Source organism: Pteropus medius, unplaced genomic scaffold, assembly GCF_902729225.1.
Source record: "Pteropus medius unplaced genomic scaffold, Ma_sr-lr_union100, whole genome shotgun sequence".
Lineage (NCBI taxonomy): Eukaryota > Metazoa > Chordata > Mammalia > Chiroptera > Pteropodidae > Pteropus > Pteropus medius.
In genome coordinates this window covers 7,402,279-7,422,820 of record NW_024342644.1, presented here as the reverse complement: position 1 = coordinate 7,422,820, position 20,542 = coordinate 7,402,279, and the positions used below count along the sequence as shown (strand labels likewise).

The following is a 20,542-nucleotide window of genomic DNA, read 5'->3' as shown; positions in this document are numbered from 1 at the left end:
CAAGATCCTGATTTCAGTTCTTTTGGATAAAACCCAGAAGTAAGATTGCTGATCACGTGGTAGTTTTACTTTTCATTTTTTGAGAAACCTCCATAGTATCATAAACTTCTAAGTGCTTTATGCATACTTCCCAGTTTGTTACACAGAATATTGAAAGACTTAAGATTAAAAAAATAATTTTGTGCTGCTTCATCAAAAGCATACTTACATGAAATTGGAATTGTTTTTTTTTTTTAACTGCACGTGCATGGCAGTGAAGAATACAATGACCATTAGTACAGTGTAGTGCCACTGCTTGGGTTCCTGCTAACGCACATCATTGCTTTGGCATCATCGGAACACGTGTCAGCACAGTAGAAAAGGCAAATGACATCTTTTTATTATCATGAAAGCAATTTTATCTTCATGGACCTAGCCCCTTGAAAAGATCTCAGGAGCCCTGTGGACCACACTGAGAAATACCATATGCCAAACCAATTGCATAGCTTAGTTTCAAACTTAATTTCATAGCTAAGAAATCTGGGTCTTTAAAAGGAAAGGTAATTTAAACTAAGGGCAGAAAAGGCATTAGTGGCAGAACTAAGATTTTGGTCTCCTGAATTCTACATCGTCTGTGTAGTACCACTCAACCTTTTTAAATAAAGCGCGGTAATTCAATAAGAATGTATAGACTTTAATTAAGAAACCATAACACATTTGTCACTTTTACTAAAATAATCTCATTCCATTAGCAGACTAACTGGACATATTGGAAGATTAATGTCAGATCACTCTAAACAGAATAGAATTAAGCAACTCTTAGAAGTCCCGGAAAAATCAAAGTTTTCATTTTTTCCTTCCTTTAACAAGTTTATATATCCAAAACTGACCATTGATAAAAATCATAGAGTTAAAAGCAATGTAGCATTTATATTTCTGAAGCACACACCTTGGTGTTAAGGTCTGTTCCTTTTAGCCATTGCATATTAAAAGTGATTTCTGGGTTAATTGAGCATTTAAAATCAGAACATCAGAATGAACCAAAAAAGAGCCTTGTGCTGCATTTCCCTCCGTGGAATCAGATTGTAGGGTTTAGAGCTCCGAAATATTACTGCCCGAAATAAGAACATCAAAACTAGATCTGAACTTAACAGATGGGTTAAGGGTGAGAAACTCCGAGTTAATATAGTCAGAATAAGATGTTAGTTATTTTCTAGAGTAGGGATAACTAAAAAGAGAAAAAAGAAAAGAGCATAACTCTTGCGAAAGTAAAATATAAAGAAGAAAATCATTTATGAAATAAATCAAAGGAAGTGATGAAATATCAAAGTCTTTAAAGTGAAGTGTGACACCAAATACATTCTGATCATGAGGGTAAGAATAGTGACCAGGTCCCAAAGTCAGTGTTAGTGGTCTTTTCCCCTCTGATTTCTCAGTTTCATAGGCTTTGAACCTGGGTGGTGCAATGCCTTATGTTTTTAGTTTTTGTTTGTTTGGTTTTTAACTTAGTTGGTTTATAATAGTTTTAGATGGTAACATTAGCATCTATGTAATTGAGAAAAATGTCAAAGAATATCAACATTTTTGCAATAGTTATTTCTTAAAACTATGTGTACGTGTGTTTATGTATCTGTCTCACAGGGTTCAAGCTCACTGTCATAATATTCCATTTATCAGTTTCATTTCTTAAGCACCTACTATGTATCAGATACTCATCTAGTTCCTATAGATAGACTACTAAGGCTTCCCTCTCATGGAGCCTACATTCTAGAGGAAGCAAACAGACCACAAATGAGCAAATATTCCAGGCAGAGTACCAAGGCCCCATGGCAGGAGCAGAGTGAAGGAGAAGGGAAGTAAAATGAGGTGACCTTGGAGAAGAAAGGTCTTTAGACCAAGTGAGGAACTTAGGTTTTATTCTAGGAATTCAGAGAAGCTGTTGGAGGATTTAATGCAAGAGAGAGGTATGTAATTCCAACTGTCTAGAGTAGAATGTAGGAGGCCAGTGTGAAAACTGGGAGACTAGTTTGGAGGCTAAGGTGTTGCAATCTAATTAAGAGCTGTTAGTAACTGGAACTAAAGTGGGGGAAGTTGGAAGGATCGAAGATGTGTTTTGGAGGTGAAGTTGACAGGATTTACACAAAGTTAAACGTGGGTGTAGAGGAAAGTAAAGAATCAAGGATAGTTCTGGGGTGTTGATTTTTAGCCTGAGCAAATTGGATGCCCGTCATTGACACAGGGCATATAAGGGTGGAAGGGGGATCCAGGTTCTGTTTGGAACATGTTGCACTTGAGATGCCTATTAGATATCCAAGTGGAGATTGAGTGTGCTAGTCTGAAGCTCGGGGGAGAGATCAGGGCTTTGTGGCTAATAAATGGGATTTGATGAGATTACCTAGGGAGAGAACAGAAAGCGAAGGGAAGGGGGCTGTTTACCAACTGGCCTGGAAGGGTTTCATTATTTTAATACCAGGTACAAATGGACCAGGATATACTGGCTGATTATAAGCCCTGGAAATCCCAGCAAGAGTGGTTTCAGTAGAGCTGTGGGAGAGAAGCTCACTTGAGAAGTTCAGTTGGAGTGGGCTGAGGGAGAAGTTAAGGGGATGAGTAAGGAAGTGGCAGTAGTAACTAATGATGGGTTTTTTTAAGAAGTATTGCAATTAAGTGAATCAGAGAAATGGGACTACAGCTTGAGGGTTGCTTGCAGGCAAAGAAAAGCATTTTTAAAAATTAGAGACTAGTCTGGAGCGGTGCTACTCAACTATATGCAGCATAGCAGTGAAGTGTCTGTTAACAGTACAGAGTGAGATGAGTTAGGAAATTGAGAGGAGGAGGTGTTTGGAAACTGTTATAGCAGCTTCATATTCCTGAAACATCCAAGCAGATGATCATTTTTCTACTAGTCATTTTTATTGTTTTTTTTTTTAAAAGGTATCAGTGGCAAGTTGAAATTTAAAAAGCAAACAAAACTAGTCCGTTGCCTTACAGAGTCACAGTTTAAGAAGCTCCAGAATGTGATAGCTGGATGGCTTGATCCAATATCAAGAAAGAAAATGAGGATTCAGGAGAGAGAGAAGGCAGGAGCAAATAACAGGAGCAAAGTCCTTGGAAATGGGAGAATATTGGGATCCCAAGCATTAGTGAAGAGATTGGTCTTGGGTGGAAGCAGCAATATTTCATCCTTGTCATGGGAGGGAAGTCAGAAAAGAAGGTTGCAGAGGCAGAGACATGGGAAGAATTGATCCGGGAAATGTGAGGGAGGCCCTTTCAGGTGCTTCAGTACCATCTTACCTGTGCTGACTTTGACTGACAACCAGGCAAACCCAAACTTCTCTCATTTATATTAAGATATAAAGTCTGAAGCTCGGGGGAGAGATCAGGGCTTTGTGGCTAATAAATGGGATTTGATGAGATTACCTAGGGAGAGAACAGAAAGCGAAGGGAAGGGGGCTATTTACCAACTGGCCCGGAAGGGTTTCATTATTTTAATGAAAGGATGATGTGTCTGTAAGTGTCAGTAGTAAGGAGTAAAATTTCCCTAGGGCTGCTACATGAATACCCGCACTATAAGAATATCAGATGAAATTCAGAAGCATCTTGGCTTGTGTACACGACTGCCTTTAAAATGTCAATAGTCAAAAGAATCTAAGTTTTCCACATTGGGTGAATTTTTGGTAGGAAAATGGCTCAGATTTTTCCTGGGAAAAAACAACATGAGATTTGTGTCCTAAAGTATAAAATTTTTCTAGCACTCTACAGATGTAAGTGGAAGTGAGTTGATAAACAAATCTTAGATGACCAGTCAGATAAGTATCATGGCTTGAAATAATTGATCCTAACAGTATGTTTCAGTTGGAATAAAATGTCATGTTTTACAGTCAATTTCAGTTAATTCATCAAGACATTAATACATTGGAGTAAAATCAGAATGGCCTTTCTTGAAGAGAATAATCTCTGTAGACAAAGAACAGTTGTGTGACATTCTACTAGGGTGTGGTTTTAGCTTCGAGCTTATAACAGAACTTGAAAGTGATTGCCCTTTTCTGTGGAGGTGACAGAAATTAGATCAGAGACTGTCGTCGTGATAACTCTGGGTTTTGTGTGATGACCAGGCAGTTTTAAAACTTCACATTTCATTCCTAAGCTTCATTGTAATAGAGATTCAGGATGGGTTTGTTCTTGAGTTTGGAGTAGCCTTTATTTTCTCCTTTATGATTTCTATATTTGTGAAATATTTTACATATGTATTTGTTTAGAAATAAGTCAGACAATGACAAATACTATATGATATCACTTCTTTGTGGAATCTAAGAAAATCTTAAAGAGATGCATATTGCCTGAATGTATGCATTTAAACAAGTTATATGTTTTCTAAACCTAAAATGCATACATTCAGGCAATATGCATCTCTTTAAGTTGATGAGTTTCAATGAACCCAGTGGTTTAATTTTTTCCAGGCACATTTCATTAAGACAAGAAACTAAGTTTCATAAAAAAACAAGAGAAAATAAATGTCTGTTGTTGGCGGGTTTAACAAGATAGTGTATGCATGAGAATGTATATGTGAGATTTACAAAAGAAATTTAATATTGTTCCAGGAAGCAAATAGAACTAAATTATGCAAGATTTATTAAATACTTTCCCTTTATTCATTTGGATTAAAAGTGTATTACAGTGTTTGTTTTAAATAGAATTTTGAGGTCAAGATAAAGATAGCTGAAAAATCGACTTTTGTGGGCCTTATATGTACACATCTAGGGGCTCCATGTTCTTCCCACTGGCAGCCTCAGAATGAAAGACATTATTGTTAGAACATTAATATATTTAGTGAGAAATGATTCGTTTACATATAAATGATTTTAAGTTAGGAAGTCTCTTTGCCATATATAACATTTATCACTGTTTTCCAGTTAGAGATTCATAGCACATCATTACATAAATGTTTTACTATTTGCCTTGAGAATTTCCTTTTTTGTAAACAGATGCTTACTCCTCCCACTTCCCAGGACAGAGCAGTGCCTGTCTTATTTGGATTTATTGAATATGAAAAGCTTTACTTGAACTCTTAAGATCTTGCTAATGAAATACATTCTTTCTGGCAGCCTTTAAACTTTCCAAGGAAAGTAAGCCAATATAATATTATTGGCAACTTTTTAGATTTTCCCAAGAGAGTTCTTTAAAAATCCAAAATTGAAATGTTAAGACCAGCTTCTTAAATCTTTCATTTGCTTGCATTTCAAAGTTGGGGCTGTTTTGTATAGCCTGTTGCGTCATTCTCACACTGAGGAATGGTATAACAGGGACCTGATGTGTATGTCTGGATTTGGTCTGTTCTTGCTCTGTGCTGTGAGTCGCTGGTTGATTGACTTGGTGGGCAAACCCAGTCCTTGGAGCTGGGCAAGGAGGAGGGGGACAGGTGGCAAGAGTTCCTTTGTTGGCTTCCCTTACACACACACACAATTTGCCATGCACACACGCAGACACACACATACGATTTGCCATGAAAGTAATCCTTCTGCCTGATCCAAGAGATAGTCTTTTTGGGGTAAGACCCGTTTTCCTCCTCCAGAATAGAAAGTTAAGCTTCTTTCTTTCTTAATATTTAAAATCTGGTCGTTGGTTACTGCGACATCTCCTTCAGTCATACAAGAAAAGAAGCAGAACTAAAATTTTTTTCTTTAAATTCTGACCTTCAGAGCAGAGGTAATGAATGTTAAAAGGCATCCTGAACACTCGTTTCAAGTGAGTTATGAGTATTTTGATTTACTTAGGTGGGCAGATCAACCGAAAGCCCGATCGACTTCGTGGTTACAGACACGATTTCTGGCAGCCAGAACAATGACGAAGCCCAGATTACACAAAGCACCATATCTAGGTTTGCCTGCAGAATTGTCTGTGACAGGAATGAACCTTATACGGCACGGATATTCGCAGCTGGGTTCGACTCTTCCAAAAACATATTTCTTGGAGTAAGTACTATTGATAAGCACATTGTTTCAAGTAAAACATGCATTATTATCATATATAACATTTTATTGTGGCTGAAAACGTTGCTTTGCATGATACCTGCCCCCCGCAGTTAAATTTTGAGATTTTAGTATTCAGACAGCCAATTGAAAAGCTGTTATTTAAAATCTGAAAATAATTGTCATTACTTGTTATTTGTCGTATTTGCTGTATTAATTATAATATGTACAGGAATTTCTTTTTTAAAGTTTATATTAACATCATGCATAAGGTATTTATGGTAGATTTAAGGGGGTTTATTTCAGAGCGAAAAGTAAAATGGTCAAATTTAGATAATTAGAGTTCAAAGGAAAATGTTAATTCATTCATTCAAAAAATTCACTTTCTATATTCCATATTGGCTGTTATAGTTGTGACATCACAGAGAACAAAACAGTTTTAAAATCTCTGCATTCATGGGGTTTCCATGTAAATGAAACCCAAAAGTTTTAGTGAATATCTAGTTTTGATATAGTTCTTCTTTGAATCAGGACATTTTTGCAGGGCAAAGAAAAATAAAAAACACTCAGATGGCCTAAATAATAATAAAAATGTATTATCCCATATTACAGGGGGTGCCAAGGAAGGCCAGCTGCATGATTGGTTAATTCAGTGGTTCTGTGACATCCAGGGACTCAGGTTCTTTCTGTCTTGCCCTTTGCCTCTCCGGGCACGTCAGCTCTCTCAGGCAAGGTCTGCTGTGGGTGAGAGATGGCTCCTGTACTGCCACACATCCCCCGCAGCAGGGCAGCTTCCAGCCTAGGAGGCGGCAGAGGCACTATTTATTCCTCGCCTTTTTGTAAAGCAAAGAAACCTTTCCAAGAAGCTTCCCAGAAGACTCACTCCGGTCTCATTGGCCAGAACTCAGCCAGATGCCTACCCCTAAACCTGTCATTGGCAAGGGGCTGGGATTGTCATAACTGGTTTATGCTCATCGGGATTTACCTCTGAGTCATGTGAACAATATCTGGCTCTGTCTCCAAGAGAGTAGCCAAAATCACTATGGCACAGGCATCCACAAGTGTCTGCCTTGCCGTTATATCAAGCTGCTTGTGCCCTTCCACTTTTGAGGATACGATCACCGATTTGTATGAAAACCTAGTGGCCACAAATTGTTGGCTTAACATTTGTTAAACTTTTGTATGTTTAATAAAAATGTTTTTCCTTCCTTCTGTGTGTTTTCCTGATAATGACTTCATATAAAACATCTTTAGATAGTAGAATGAAAGCACTGCACAAATAGAACTGAGGAATGCACACGAGATTCTGGAATCACGTAGCGGGTTTTAAAAAAGAATCTCTAAGGGAGAGGCCCAGGCGACGGGTTATTTTTTTGAGCTCCCAGGATAAATATAATGTGTCTCTGGAGATAAATTATTCATCTGTTTTACCACTTCTTTTATATTGTTGGGCTAATTGCATATTTTATCCTTCTGATTATTGGCTTTAAATAGAAAATGAAAATTCACCACTTGTCTTCCCCTTTGCTCCTATCCAATATTTCAAAGGGATTCTAGAATCTCTTCATTTTGAAATAATCTTAGTATGCTTTTTCTGCTCTCCAGGAAAAGGCAGCAAAATGGAAAAACCCCGATGGCCACATGGATGGACTCACTACAAACGGCGTCCTGGTGATGCATCCAAGAGGGGGTTTCACTGAAGAGTCCCAGCCCGGGGTCTGGCGCGAGATCTCTGTCTGTGGAGATGTGTACACCTTGCGAGAAACCAGGTCGGCCCAGCAGAGGGGAAAGCTGGTGAGTGAGTGGACTTCCCACTGGAAAATGTACCAACCTACAAAAACCTAACTCGAGGACTGTCCTCTTCTTCCCCTGAAATTCAGAACCTTAGTACAGGTACAAGCGTTGTGTCCTACTGATCCAGGGGAATGAGAATTCTGCAAGTCCCCGAAAGTAAGAGAGAAATGGCATTATTTCCTTTAAAGATGAAGCTTTTCCCGTAGCAGAGGAAAATTATCTTTTGCTCCTTACTACCTTAAGAGGATGATCTTTTATTATATACTTCACCACAAAATTCCACTTAAATTCACTTTAAGAAGAACAATGCAATATACAGATGATAGAATTGTACACTTGAAACATATAATCTTATTAACCAGTGTCACCCCAATAAATTAAATAATTTTTTTTAAAAAAAGAAGAAACTTACTTTTAGGTAAAGCTTTGCTAATTTGGAGAAATTCCAAGCAGTCTAAGACTAATTAGTGAAAACTATAAATTATAGAATTATTTACTAGACTTTCTGGAACTAAAAGATAATTAAGTTAGCTTTTTTCTTGAGTTCATAGTAAGAAATTAATACATAATTCCCTATATAAATCACCAAAATCATAGTTATAGCTTTTTACTTGAAATAATTTATATAGTACATTGACTTGGCATGCTAATATTTTCCTAGGACTATTACTATGTATCCCAAATGCCCTAAAGCAGTTGGATCTTTAACCCTTTCTTCTATGGAAAATAATTTTACCTTAAATGGGCAGCTCTGGGTTTCTGATCTTGCTGTAGCTGTGGGGCACAAAACAAATTTTCCTCTCCAGTACTTTTAATTAATTGTTAAGTAGAAGTTAGAAGAAGAGAGAGCAAATGTTTTCTTCAGAACCCCCACAGAAAAAAATAGGGAAATAGAGGATGTGATCTAGCATTTTTCAGAGAGAAGATGATAACCAGATATTTTTTAAATAGAAAAAGGAGAGCAGCCTTGTCAGAGAAATGGAATTGTCCTCATTTTTTATAGATTAGGAAGGTGTGGCTTAGAGAGGCTAAATATTGCTAAATGTCACAGAATTAGAAGTGCAGCAGATGGGATAGCAACTCAGGTCCCCCTGATTGAGAGTGGACCTCTGGCCACCACTCAGTGTCTTCTTATGGATGTCACACTTGGCTCTCATCTGAGGTAGTTCACACCAGAGCATTGGCCTCCCTGGGCCAATATAAAGCATACACAGCAATCCACAAAGGCCTTGCTTATCCAGGACGGCACGTCCCAGGATGTGTGTCTTGTGCACTCTAGTGATTGTGTAGTGCCCAGCTCAAGCAGCTGTGTGCCAGAGAAGTTCACGGTGCTACTAAAACAATAAGCTATTTTTGTATTTAAATATAGACTAATATTGAAATCTTCCCTGTAAGGGAACCTTAGATCTACATAAAGTTGTGCCCTGCCATTAGTGTACAGTTGACCCAGCCAACAGTAAAGATTTCCAGGTTTCCATCAGTCTGGTCTTGGGCTTGTGGGGGACACCATGGGCATAAAGGGACCCTCCTCCTGCAGTCCTCTCTTGTTAACTTGGAAAACAGCTTGTCTGAGACGAAAACCTACCGATTCTTTGCCACATGTGACTCTTGTCCTGTGCACGTTGCTGGGATAGACATATAAATTATGTCTATCTGGAGATTAGATTTTGGGAACAGTCTCTGGCAGTCCTCTTCATTTGCAGTTTAATATAAAAATATGGAAAGTGAAGAGATCGGCTAGAGGTCCAGAATACTTGTTTGTTATGACAGCAGTTGTTGCTTCCTGTCCTTAGTGTGGAGCTATTACTGGTAGAAGGTTTTGTATTAATATCATACTCAGCATTTAACATGGATCAATATGCTAATGTGTTTTTAACAACAAATCACCACAGATGCTCATTAATACAGCAGATGATGAAACCTTGGTCCTTTGTACTTGCTCGACATACTTAAATGTGGTAGAAATGTCTTTTCAGGAGCTTAACACCCTGAGAAATAGGCGAATGAACTTTGAATTGTGTCCTACTCATTTACCTAGTTAATGACAACATATGGTAACATTTTTAATATCGCTCTAGTAGGCTCTTGAGTATTTTATCAAATTATATTTGAGGTATTTTATTAAACTAAATTGGTTTGTGTAAAATTAGGTAAATGCAGTTAAATTGGTTTGCTTACCTAATTTTAAGTGAAATTATAAAAATAACCATAGTGTTAGTACATGCAGGCTCTACCGAGTGCTTTATGTTAGTTATCGCTCAGGTGTTACTCACAGCAGCCCTCTGCGTCCGTGCTGTTACTGTTCCCATTTACAGAGGGAGCAACCAGGGTTTACAAGGTTGTCTGTTGCTTACAAGTGGTGGACGGGGTTTGAATTCTCTAAATGAAGCTTCGCTATCTGATACATAGGGGCCATTGGGTTTCAGCTCTCTTACTTCCAGAACCCTGTCTATTCCTTGTGACTTCTCCTTGCCTTTTTTTTCTCTTTGTAGAATTAAAAAATAAAATCTGAACCCTTGCCTCTGCACAGTGGTATCTTGACTATGCTGCCTTTCGCATGCTGAATTTTGGAGAAAAACTATCATTTTGTTCACAGATAGAGATAGCACACAAGAAGTAACAGTTAAGAGGGAAAACAGGCTACTGTTTGAGTGGCCACTATGTATTAATGGTTCCAAAGTCAGGCTGTAGGTTCCAGTCCTGATTCTACCATGTAGTAGCTCCACAGCCTTAAATCTATGACTTGACCTCTCTGCCTGGCCTCACAGTCATTTAATTGGAGTGGTGCTAGTACGTATCTTCTAGGATTGTTATAATAAGTAGGGATTGGAGCAGTGGTGTACACAGTAACGGTCCATATTGGTTAGTTGTTAGGACTAAGCAGGGGCTGGGAGCTGAGGTCCAGCAGTGAGGAGGATGTCCTGGGCTCTGCCCGCGAATGGTGTGGTCTGGAGAAGGTCACAGGTGTGGCAGCACTTCATCAGGCTATTGTGCAATGAACACAGTTATACAGGAGTCCCTCAGAGGGGCACCTGTCCTATACATGGGAGACAAGAGTATGTGGAAAATAAAGGACCATATACTCAAAATTCATGAGATGTGGTTTACCAAGCACTGCCCTGCAGGAAGGAAAGAAGGGGGGTCGTCGAACCGGTTAGCCACCACCAAACCAGTTTCTTGCCCCATTGGAATTGTTCTCTTAGGCACAGTTTCATGCTCAGATGAGACCTCCTCTGAGAATTATTGTCGTCGGCAAGGGAGGACAGCCTCATGACACCCCGTGAGAAGGGAAGAGGCTGTGGGGTACTCGGTGTAGTCGTGGGGTGGGGAGGAGTCTTAGGCAGACTTAACAAGGCATTTGAAAGGAGTCACAGTGCTTGTCTTGTCAGTGTTAAGATTTGTCATTTAATTTGGACTTTAACTTTTTCTAACTACTAATATTCGGTACTTTCTTATTAGGGAGGGGCTGTTCTCTTTACTAAAGGAAAACTTCCAGGCAAAGAGACACCCCAGTGAGACCTGAACGATACGTGGGAGTTTGCCGAACTGAGAGGTAGATTTGGCTTGAGGTGTGATAGAGAATGAGGCAGAGGGCACTGGTTCTCATGCCTGTGGGCCATCCAGGTTGGCCTGTTCATAGACCAAACTCAGTGCTCTCAGCATGGGCCAGTCCTGTTTCACAGTTAGGCAGGAGCCACAGCTGTAGAAGTCAAGTGGCCGTAGGGTGAATGTTAAGAAGTTTGGGCTTCATCCTGAGAGCAGTGGAGAGCCAAGTCCTTTGAGTCAGAGAATGACAATTTCTATTTTCCTGTACCTCTGTTTTCCCTTTACATGGTTGCTTTGGTGCATCCCTGCCTTAGTGGAGTGGGTCCCTGGATCTGTCCTCAGCCTCTGTGCCCTCCCAGGGACCCTGTCTGGGCAGTCTCATCCACTCGGGGGCTTCATCTAGATGCTGATAAATCCCAGATGCGCTTCCCTGAGTCAGGTCCGTCTCAGTCTGCAGTCCCACGTGCCTTCCGTGCATTACACGGCGAACACTCTGCACAGCCCGCAGATCCTACACACCCCAGGCTGACCCTTCTGTCTTTTCCCCCAGATGTGCCATTTCTCCTAGACTCCCTATCTGTGGAAAGCCCCATTCTACATAGGCAATGAAGCTAGATACATTAAAATCTTTCTTCCTACATCAGGCTGTTGAGTCTTATTCCTCAGTGTTCAATTCCTGTGCCTCTTCTTATCTGTTGCCACTGATATTCTCTGCCTGGAGAGAGAACTCCTACCGTTTTCCCCATGTCTCGTCTTATACTCCTCCAGTCCATCCTCCACATTTCTGGACGGGACCTGACCCTTCTGAAAGGCAACGCTGTTCTATTATAGTTGCCTAAAACTCCCCAGTGACTCCCTCCAGGCACGGAAGCCGACCTCTCTCTCCTGCCTGGGCCTCTTGTCCTGGCCCTGCCCCCCATACCCGGCACTCCATCCAGGAACGCCTTGTTCCCTCAGTGCTCATGGTGTTTGGCCTTTATGCCTCCTTCTCGTGCTTCCTATCCCACCCACTGACTCCTGACGACATCTTTTTCAAATCCGTTCAGGGAAAACCCTTAAACAATTTTTTTGGATCTTCTATCAGAGTAACAGTAGCAAACACTTACACAGTGCTTACTGCATGCCAGAGGTTGTTCTGAGAACTTTATGTTAATTTATTTAACCCTCACCATCCCCTAATCTACATTTTACTGAAGGGGAAACCAAGGCACCTGGGGTTTAAGTAACTGCCTAAGGTGACATCACGGCTAGAAAGTGACAGAGCTGGATTCAAACCCAGGCAGTCAGCTCCAGAGCCCACGCTCGTAGCCTCTGGTGATATGGCCTCATGTGGCACTTGAGCACTTGACTGACCTTCGGCTGGAGCCTGTCTGGTTCTCACTACTAAGGAACGAGGCTCTTCAAGATGAGGGTGGGGTTTTACCAGCCTTTGTACAACAGGGCTGAGAGGATGTGCGGCACGTGGAGGCAGCAGTCAGATTCCTGCTGTCCTGTCTCGCAGTGCTTCTCGTCAGCTGTTCATCAGTCCTGGGAGCACCTGGTGCTTAGCACAGCTATCCTTTTTAAAACAAAGGCTCCCAGTGAACATTTCTGCTCCAAGCCTTAGGAATTTAGGATAACAGATTGTTTGAAACGAAGTGTCACCAGCAGTCGTGTGGACCAGTGCTGCGGGACCCCACGGGGGCTTCTGGATCAGCTCTGGTCAAAATGAGTATGGGTCTTCCTGGTGGACCAGGAGGACGTCTCCTGTCCCTGATGAGATCAAAGAGGAATTCTGTTATTGTCTTAAGGAGAGCAAATAAAAATCTTAAGGACATTTTTACTAATTAAAATTACCACTACCTGAATTGAAGGTGTATAGCTTGGGAGATCGTGCTTAGGGCATTGTGCCTGTGGCACGTATGTATTGTATCCGGTGTTCAAATGAGGAAACTGAGGCTCAGGGAGGGTAAGTTACTCCCCATGTCCTGTTTTTAATGCGATGAACTGCCTCCCCGTGTTTGCCTCAGAGGCGTTTTTTATTTATTTTGAAGAAAGAATGTTAGAGTGATTTGTCGAATTTTGCTTTTAAAAGGCGTGTCTGTCATACTTGTTGTAGGTGGAAACGGAGACCAACGTCCTGCAGGATGGCTCCCTCATCGACCTGTGCGGGGCCACTCTTCTCTGGAGAACAGCAGATGGCCTTTTCCACGCTCCAACGCAGAAACACATAGAAGCCCTGCGGCAGGAGATCAACGCCGCTCGGCCACAGTGCCCTGTGGGGCTCAACACCCTGGCCTTCCCCAGCATCAACAGGAAGGAAGTGGTGGAGGAGAAGCAGCCCTGGGCATACCTCAGCTGTGGCCACGTGCACGGGTACCACAACTGGGGCCACCGGAGTGACACGGAGGCCAATGAGAGGGAGTGCCCGATGTGCAGGGCAGTGGGCCCCTACGTACCTCTGTGGCTCGGCTGTGAGGCAGGATTTTATGTCGACGCAGGACCGCCAACGCACGCTTTCACCCCTTGTGGACACGTGTGCTCAGAGAAGTCTGCAAAATACTGGTCTCAGATCCCTTTGCCTCATGGAACTCACGCATTTCATGCTGCCTGCCCTTTCTGTGCCACGCAGCTGGTTGGGGAACAGAACTGCATCAAATTAATTTTCCAGGGTCCAGTTGACTGATGCCCTTGACAGCCATCTACGATTTTATTAACAAGTTACTGTGAAGATTTTTGCCACTAACTCTAGATTTTACCTTTTTATAATGCTGTTTATTAAGGGGAGGGGGGCCCGAGGCTGGGAGAAAAGAGGGGACATAGCGATGAAACATACCAGGAATTTAACAGATATCAGTGGTGTGTTGCATGCTCAAAACAGCGGCATCGTCATTGAAGTCTGCTTGATCAAACCACACTATCTTTGTAATAATTGGATTTAAAATGCCATGCTTTTACTTTAACCTCTGGTTTTTAAACAAGTTTTTTCCTTTGTGGTCTTGGACAAAACTTTAAATAATATTTTACAAATGAAGAAATTTGTTCAAAAGTGGTTGGCTTTTAATGTGCAGCCTTCTGAGCTGTGGGGTGTAGGTATTACCTGAAAGACATTGCAATGTCTGGAAATACTTGACAGGCTAGGTAGAATCTGCAGATACCAAAGGGGGCGGCTCTATAAAATGATGTTGGTGGACAGGAGACCGTAGGCACAGGTGGTTGTCTTGAAATCTGGGGCTTTTTCCTGATTATTTTTTTTACCTTTCGGGTGAGAGAATATCCGTATCTTGTCATATTTTCTTTTAATTAACATTGGTGGAATTTTATTATTTTATACACACATTCTCCAAATACCTTGGCATTTCAAACAAAGAATTTTCCATGACTTTTTAAGTCTGCTTTTTGTTATTTCTGTCTACTGTGGTTTGTCCCTGATACTCATCTTGTATGGCCAGAACTGTTTGGGTGATTAAAATGTAGCAACTCTTAAAATTCATTAACTAGGAATGATGATTGCAGCAGTAAACATGGCCTAGGTACTATAAGATCAAGTTTATTTGCTTACCGAATTGTTTTAAGATTTAAGAGCAATTAAAAATGAGATTTTATGTGTTAAAACCACTTGTTGGGATTTCATACCTTTTTTTTTCTTCTTCTTAAAAAAAAGCCAAAATTCTGTGAGCCTAACAGCAACATATCACAATGATATGGGGCATTTTTATTCATCCCCTTTCCACCATCTGTCACCTTCTCTCGCAGCTTACAGAGCCCTGTAAGTTTTGAAAATGTTTGCAAATCAAACTAAATTTAAATGCGATCATTAGATATATACAACACCAAGTGGTACATCTGCAGAGATAATTTGAAATTCCTGATTTCAAGAGAGCAAATGAGTGTTCACTGAGGGATAATTAAATCAGAATTTCATATGAGCGTCACCATCCCTCTCTGTTAGTTTCATTTCATTTGGAATAATAATTCTTGGATGCTCATTCTGTGTGGTACCAGTAGTATTACTACTCCCAAAATGTAAAATCCTTTAGGACATGAGAATGCCAGAGCTGGCTGAGATGAAATAGACCCCTACCACTTGGAGCAGGTATTTATTTAAACTAACATGCTCTGAAATTGACCATTGCACATTTGTGCTACATTTTTTACCTTTGTAAAGATATATAATTTATATGCTAATATTCTATATCTGTACTTGAATTGGTTTTTCCATGTTTTACCTACTGGCAAATATTTTGCCTGTTTTCAATTGTTCTAACCCATTTCAAATGTCCTTTTCCTTAAAGTGATAAAATATATTACTCTTGATTGCTGCTGCTTAATTTGACTTAATATATAAAAAGTTCAGCCTCTCAGTTTTAAAATAGCTTTACTTTTCAGTGGAGATTATTGTTTATGATGAGGCATTTTTTTGTTTTGGTAATCTTTAAGTGATGTGAAAATTTAACAACAGGCCTCTTGTCGATAGCTACTCTATTCTGTACAGCTTACTTTACCCGCAAATAGAAAAAGAAAGAAAACAATGAAATTGCATACAAATAATATGTCAAATACCTTCTGATTTAGCCAGACAGAGTCTCCAATGATTAGCTTTCACTGGTGTCTTTTCAATCTGCGATTCTCCACAGTGATAAAGGAGGCACAAGGTCCATTTTCTTGCTACAGAGCTAGAAAGTGGTTTGAGGAGTCTTGTTATATTCTAAAAGCATCTTGTAAGGTAAATGGTCTTGCATCCAGAAATGCTAGGTTTTACCTTTCAAAAAAATTTTTTTCCAGAAAGTTATGCTCTGATAAAATTTGCCATTTCAAGAATTATATATATATATATATATAAATATATATATATATATGTCTAGTAGTTCTGCATGCAACAGATTGCCCCAAAATAAAATTATCTTCCAACCTGAAAAGTTTGACTGTTAGTAAACTTGGATAACTACATGTAAGTTGAAATTTGGGTAATAGATTCCAAACTCTTGGAAGGGGTAACAGTGAACCATCCTGTCCTTTGACTTCTGAGTGAGGTCCTCTCCCACCCTGCCCCAGAGAGGGGGCAAGTCTGCAGAAAGAAAACCGTGCTCATCTTGACCACTTCTACTAAGATCACCTTATAATGAGATTTCTTTTTCAGAGTTGAAAGCAAGTTAGTTTGTTAGGAATAAAAAACTCTAGCTCACCAAAGTAGAGTAATACAGTTCAGAAAAAGTAACTTCTCAAAGGTCACTTCTGTTTTCGTCTTGCTTGCCATCACATTAAAGGGTGAGTCTCACTCCCCCATGTAAAGAAATTGCTAACCAGTTATCTTGATCTGGGTCTGACAGAAATGCCTTTTGTGAATAGGTTTCCAGGTCAGCCCCAGATATTCCCATAGACATTATTTTTTTTAGTTGTTTATGTCTGCTTACTACGAAAAAAATAATGATTCAGAACGAATGGGATACAACTCAATATTTTTCTAGTCCGGAGTTTTTTATTATTAATAATAGGTGCTGCCGGGTCATGCATGCTTCAACTTTTAACATTCCCTTATTTGGTTCTGCTTTTTGCAAAGAGGGCTACAGTTCACACTGCAGAGTAAACATTAAGCTTTCTGGGTGCACTCCCCCACCCCCACTGTGGCCCAAAAGAATTAAAATCTTTTAATATAAATAGAGAGCATATTTATCATTCCTCGATAGTTAATTATAGAGTTTGGTACCTTTGTGCCTCAGGGAAGCCACGTGATATTAACTGGTTATAGAATTTCAGGGTTAGGGTTTAGGGAAAGGAGAAAGCCATTGGAAAAATGATGGGCTCCATTAAGGAGACTAATGAATCTGGATGCAGAAATATGCCAGGAACTGGCATACAAATGATTGTAGAATTTATTTCCAGTATCAATAGGGAAATTAAGTTATTACATACATATACTGTGTTAAGAAAATTGAGAACTCTGAAAGCTTCAGTGCTTTATTTTTGCTTATGTGGGAGCTCAGTATTGTTATTTGGGCAATTTTGAGAGTTTAAGGAAAACTTCCTCCTTAAGTGTAACATACAGAATTGATACCTTTCGTTCTATGATTTTGATCTTTTTTTTAAAGCCATTCTGTTCTCTGGATTTGCATGAAAGGATTATGCTCACACCATCGTTAATGCTGGCTGAAACCTAGTTATCTTCATGCGGTCCTGCCTTGTGACAGTGGAATTTGATAGACAAACCACAGAACCATGTTTTTAAGCCAGATCCAGCTCTGTTCCCTTGCCTGTCAATCTTATATCCCCACAACTTAGCCTTCCTGGGCTGAGGATATGAAGTTTCTCCTTAAGTGCTAGAAATGGAGCACAGCCCTGTGATCGTTTCTTTATGACCCAAAGGCCAATGAGAAAATTTTAGGATCTTTTTAAAAGAATGTAAGCATAATTGAAGCAGCAAAACAAAAGTTTCAGTATTTCTTTTTTGTAAAACTTATATCCTCTCAAGTAAGTCTTAGCCTTCATGAAGAATCCCAAGAGGAAGACAGGGAAAAGCAAATATTTTTCCAGTTCTATTTAACTGTTTCTAAACAAACAAAAATAAACTCAGTGAAAGGGAAGTTGTTTCATTTTAACCGAGATGACAGATTGCTTCTCTGTATTAAATAGTCTAGAAGTTAAGGGGTGATCATATTTACCACGTATAGTGTTATGAGCAGTTAAATTTTATGGCTATATTTGTAAAACTGTTCTTTTATATTTCATGTCAAATTGAAAAGTTTATTTCTTCACTATTGTACCTGTGGAAATACAAGCCATTTTACAGGAAAACTCTTCAAAAACTATTAAACGAATCTCAGTATGTTTATGACTGGTTGTTTTCAGACTCTGTGGCTATCATGGGTTCATTAGGACATTGAGTAGGAAGTTAATAGAAAAGTAAGCTTGTTTTTTTTTTTCATTTCTCAGACCTCAAGTTGATCCCAAACAATTAAACTTATTATTTTTTTTATATTCTGCATCATACATATTAAAATCCAGATACTGAAAATCTTAATTTTTTAATAATAAAAACTTCATTGGTGCTTTATTATTATTTTTTTGTGACATTACATCGCTGTCAAATAAATCTAACTTTCAGGAACATTTAACCTAGCTTGTAGAATTAATGGATTTTGTTCATGATCATTAGTCATATTGTTACTTTTGTGACAATCTTCATTCTCATTTAATGTAAGGATTATGTATCAGCCTTCAAGCCTTAAACAAATAGTCTTTTGTAAGAAAATATATATATTTATGACAAATTTTTCCCATCACATTGATGTCTAAGGAGTCTTAGTATTATTGAGGAAAGATTTTTTTTTTTTACTTCCAAGAAAATGCACATTTATATAGGCTTTTATCTCAGGAGTCAAGTGTCCCATACTTTATTAAATCTAAGATGCCATGAATTGTAAAATGTGTTATTACAGATAAACATAGTTATAAGTGTAAAATACATCCCATTTGCCAAGGGTGCCAAGACTATTCATGGAGAAAGAATAGTATTTTCAACAAATAGAGTTGAGGCAGCTCGATATCCACATGTAAAACAATTAAGTTGGACCCTTACCTCATACAAAATATAAAAATTAACTCAAAATGGATCGAAGAGCTAAAACTATAGAATTTTTAGAGGAAAACTAAACCTTTGTGACCTTGGGTCAGTCAATGGTCTCTTAAATGTAACTACAAGCAACAAAAGAAAAATTGGACTTGATCATAATTAAAATGTTTTCTGCATCAAAGGATACTGTCAACAAAGTAAAAAGCAGTCCACAAAATGAGAAAGGATAGTCGTAAATCATGTATCTGATAAGGGAATTGTATGCAGAATATGTGAAGAATTCTTATGACTCGTCAATAAAAAGACAACTCAGTTAAAAAATGGTCAAAAGATACAAATAGATATTTTTTAAAAGAACATATACAAATGACCAATAAGCACATAAAAAGATTCTCAACATCATTAGCTATCAGGGAAATACAAACTATGAGATACCATTCTATACCAACTATGATAGCTAAAATCGAAAGTAACAAGTGCTGACAATTGGTTGAAAAATTAGAACCCTCATACATTGTTGGTGGGATTATAAAATAGTGCAACTGCTTTAGGACAGTTTGGCAGTTACTCTAAAGGTAAAATACACTGTTACCATGTGACCCAGCATCTTCACTTCTGGGTATATTCCCAAGAGAACTGAAAACATGTTCACACAAAAACTTGTGCATGAATGTTCATAGCAGGATTATTCATAGTAACTGAAAAGTAGAAACAACCTAAAAGTCCATAAACTGATGAATCGATAAACAAAATGTTATATATCTATACAATGGAATATTATTTGGCTCAAAAAAATTAAAGAAGGGCTGATGCATACTACAACCTGGATGAACTTTGAAAACACGCTCTGTGAAAGAAGCCAGACACAAAAGGGCACATATGAGATGTCAGAAATAGACATCTTACAATACCTGATTAAAACAAATCCTGGGTCCATTTTAAGACACGCCCATAAACACAAAAAACAGAATTGAAGAATAATACGCAAAGAAAGAAAATACTCTCAAAATTGAAGTAGAAGTAAAAATATGGGAAGAGGAAAACCTTTGAAAACAATATGTTGATAAAATTTATTATTTATTTTTTTTCTCTACTTGTGTTTGGAAAAGAAGTTACTTAAATCCAGCAGATGGAATTGGAACTGTAGAATATCTATAGAAATAAATATCCATGTGCTCTTGGGTACTTGCCAGAGTGTTAATAAAATTATGGACAGCCTTAATACTAGCAGAGGTAATCTTCAATATAATCTTTAACAATTCATTAGTTAATTTCATCTCATCAACACTTTCAAACTTGGGCTAGTCGGATTTTTTTTTTCATTTTCTTTTATTTTCCAGAACTTTTTAAGTGACTTCTCTTGGTTTTACTGCCAAATTTTAAAACACCAAGCCCTTGGGTTAGCTGTAATATGCTCATATGTAAAATTAATCAAAAGAAAAGCCAAATTATAACAGCTATTTGGAGTAAAGAATGAGGAGGGCAGAGGTAGTGAGAAAAAGGGTAGACCTGTAAATAATTGCAGTGCACACACTCAAGGGAGCGGCCTCTACAGTGACCATTATAGGGACAAGATGAAAAGCACAGCCAAGCAAGTACATTGCACCAAGATTCTGAAAGGCGGGGAAAACAATTTATTGGTTGAGGAAGACCTAGACAAATTTCAGGAGGAATCATTTGTGCTAAAGCAATGAACACTTTCTAG

At 38.8% G+C, this 20,542-nt stretch overlaps 1 protein-coding gene across 1 annotated transcript in view; it reads left to right on the top strand.

Annotated features, from left to right (window-relative positions):
- PELI2 (pellino E3 ubiquitin protein ligase family member 2) overlaps positions 1–18,099 on the top strand; it is a 154,653-nt gene extending 136,554 nt beyond the window's left edge. The window contains exons 4-6 of the mRNA XM_039866526.1: positions 5,754–5,951; positions 7,554–7,742; positions 13,387–18,099. Coding sequence (XP_039722460.1) covers positions 5,754–5,951; positions 7,554–7,742; positions 13,387–13,953 — 954 coding nt within the window. The 3' untranslated portion in view covers positions 13,954–18,099. The remainder of the gene's footprint in view (positions 1–5,753; positions 5,952–7,553; positions 7,743–13,386) is intronic.
- Positions 18,100–20,542: the final 2,443 nt, after the last annotated feature.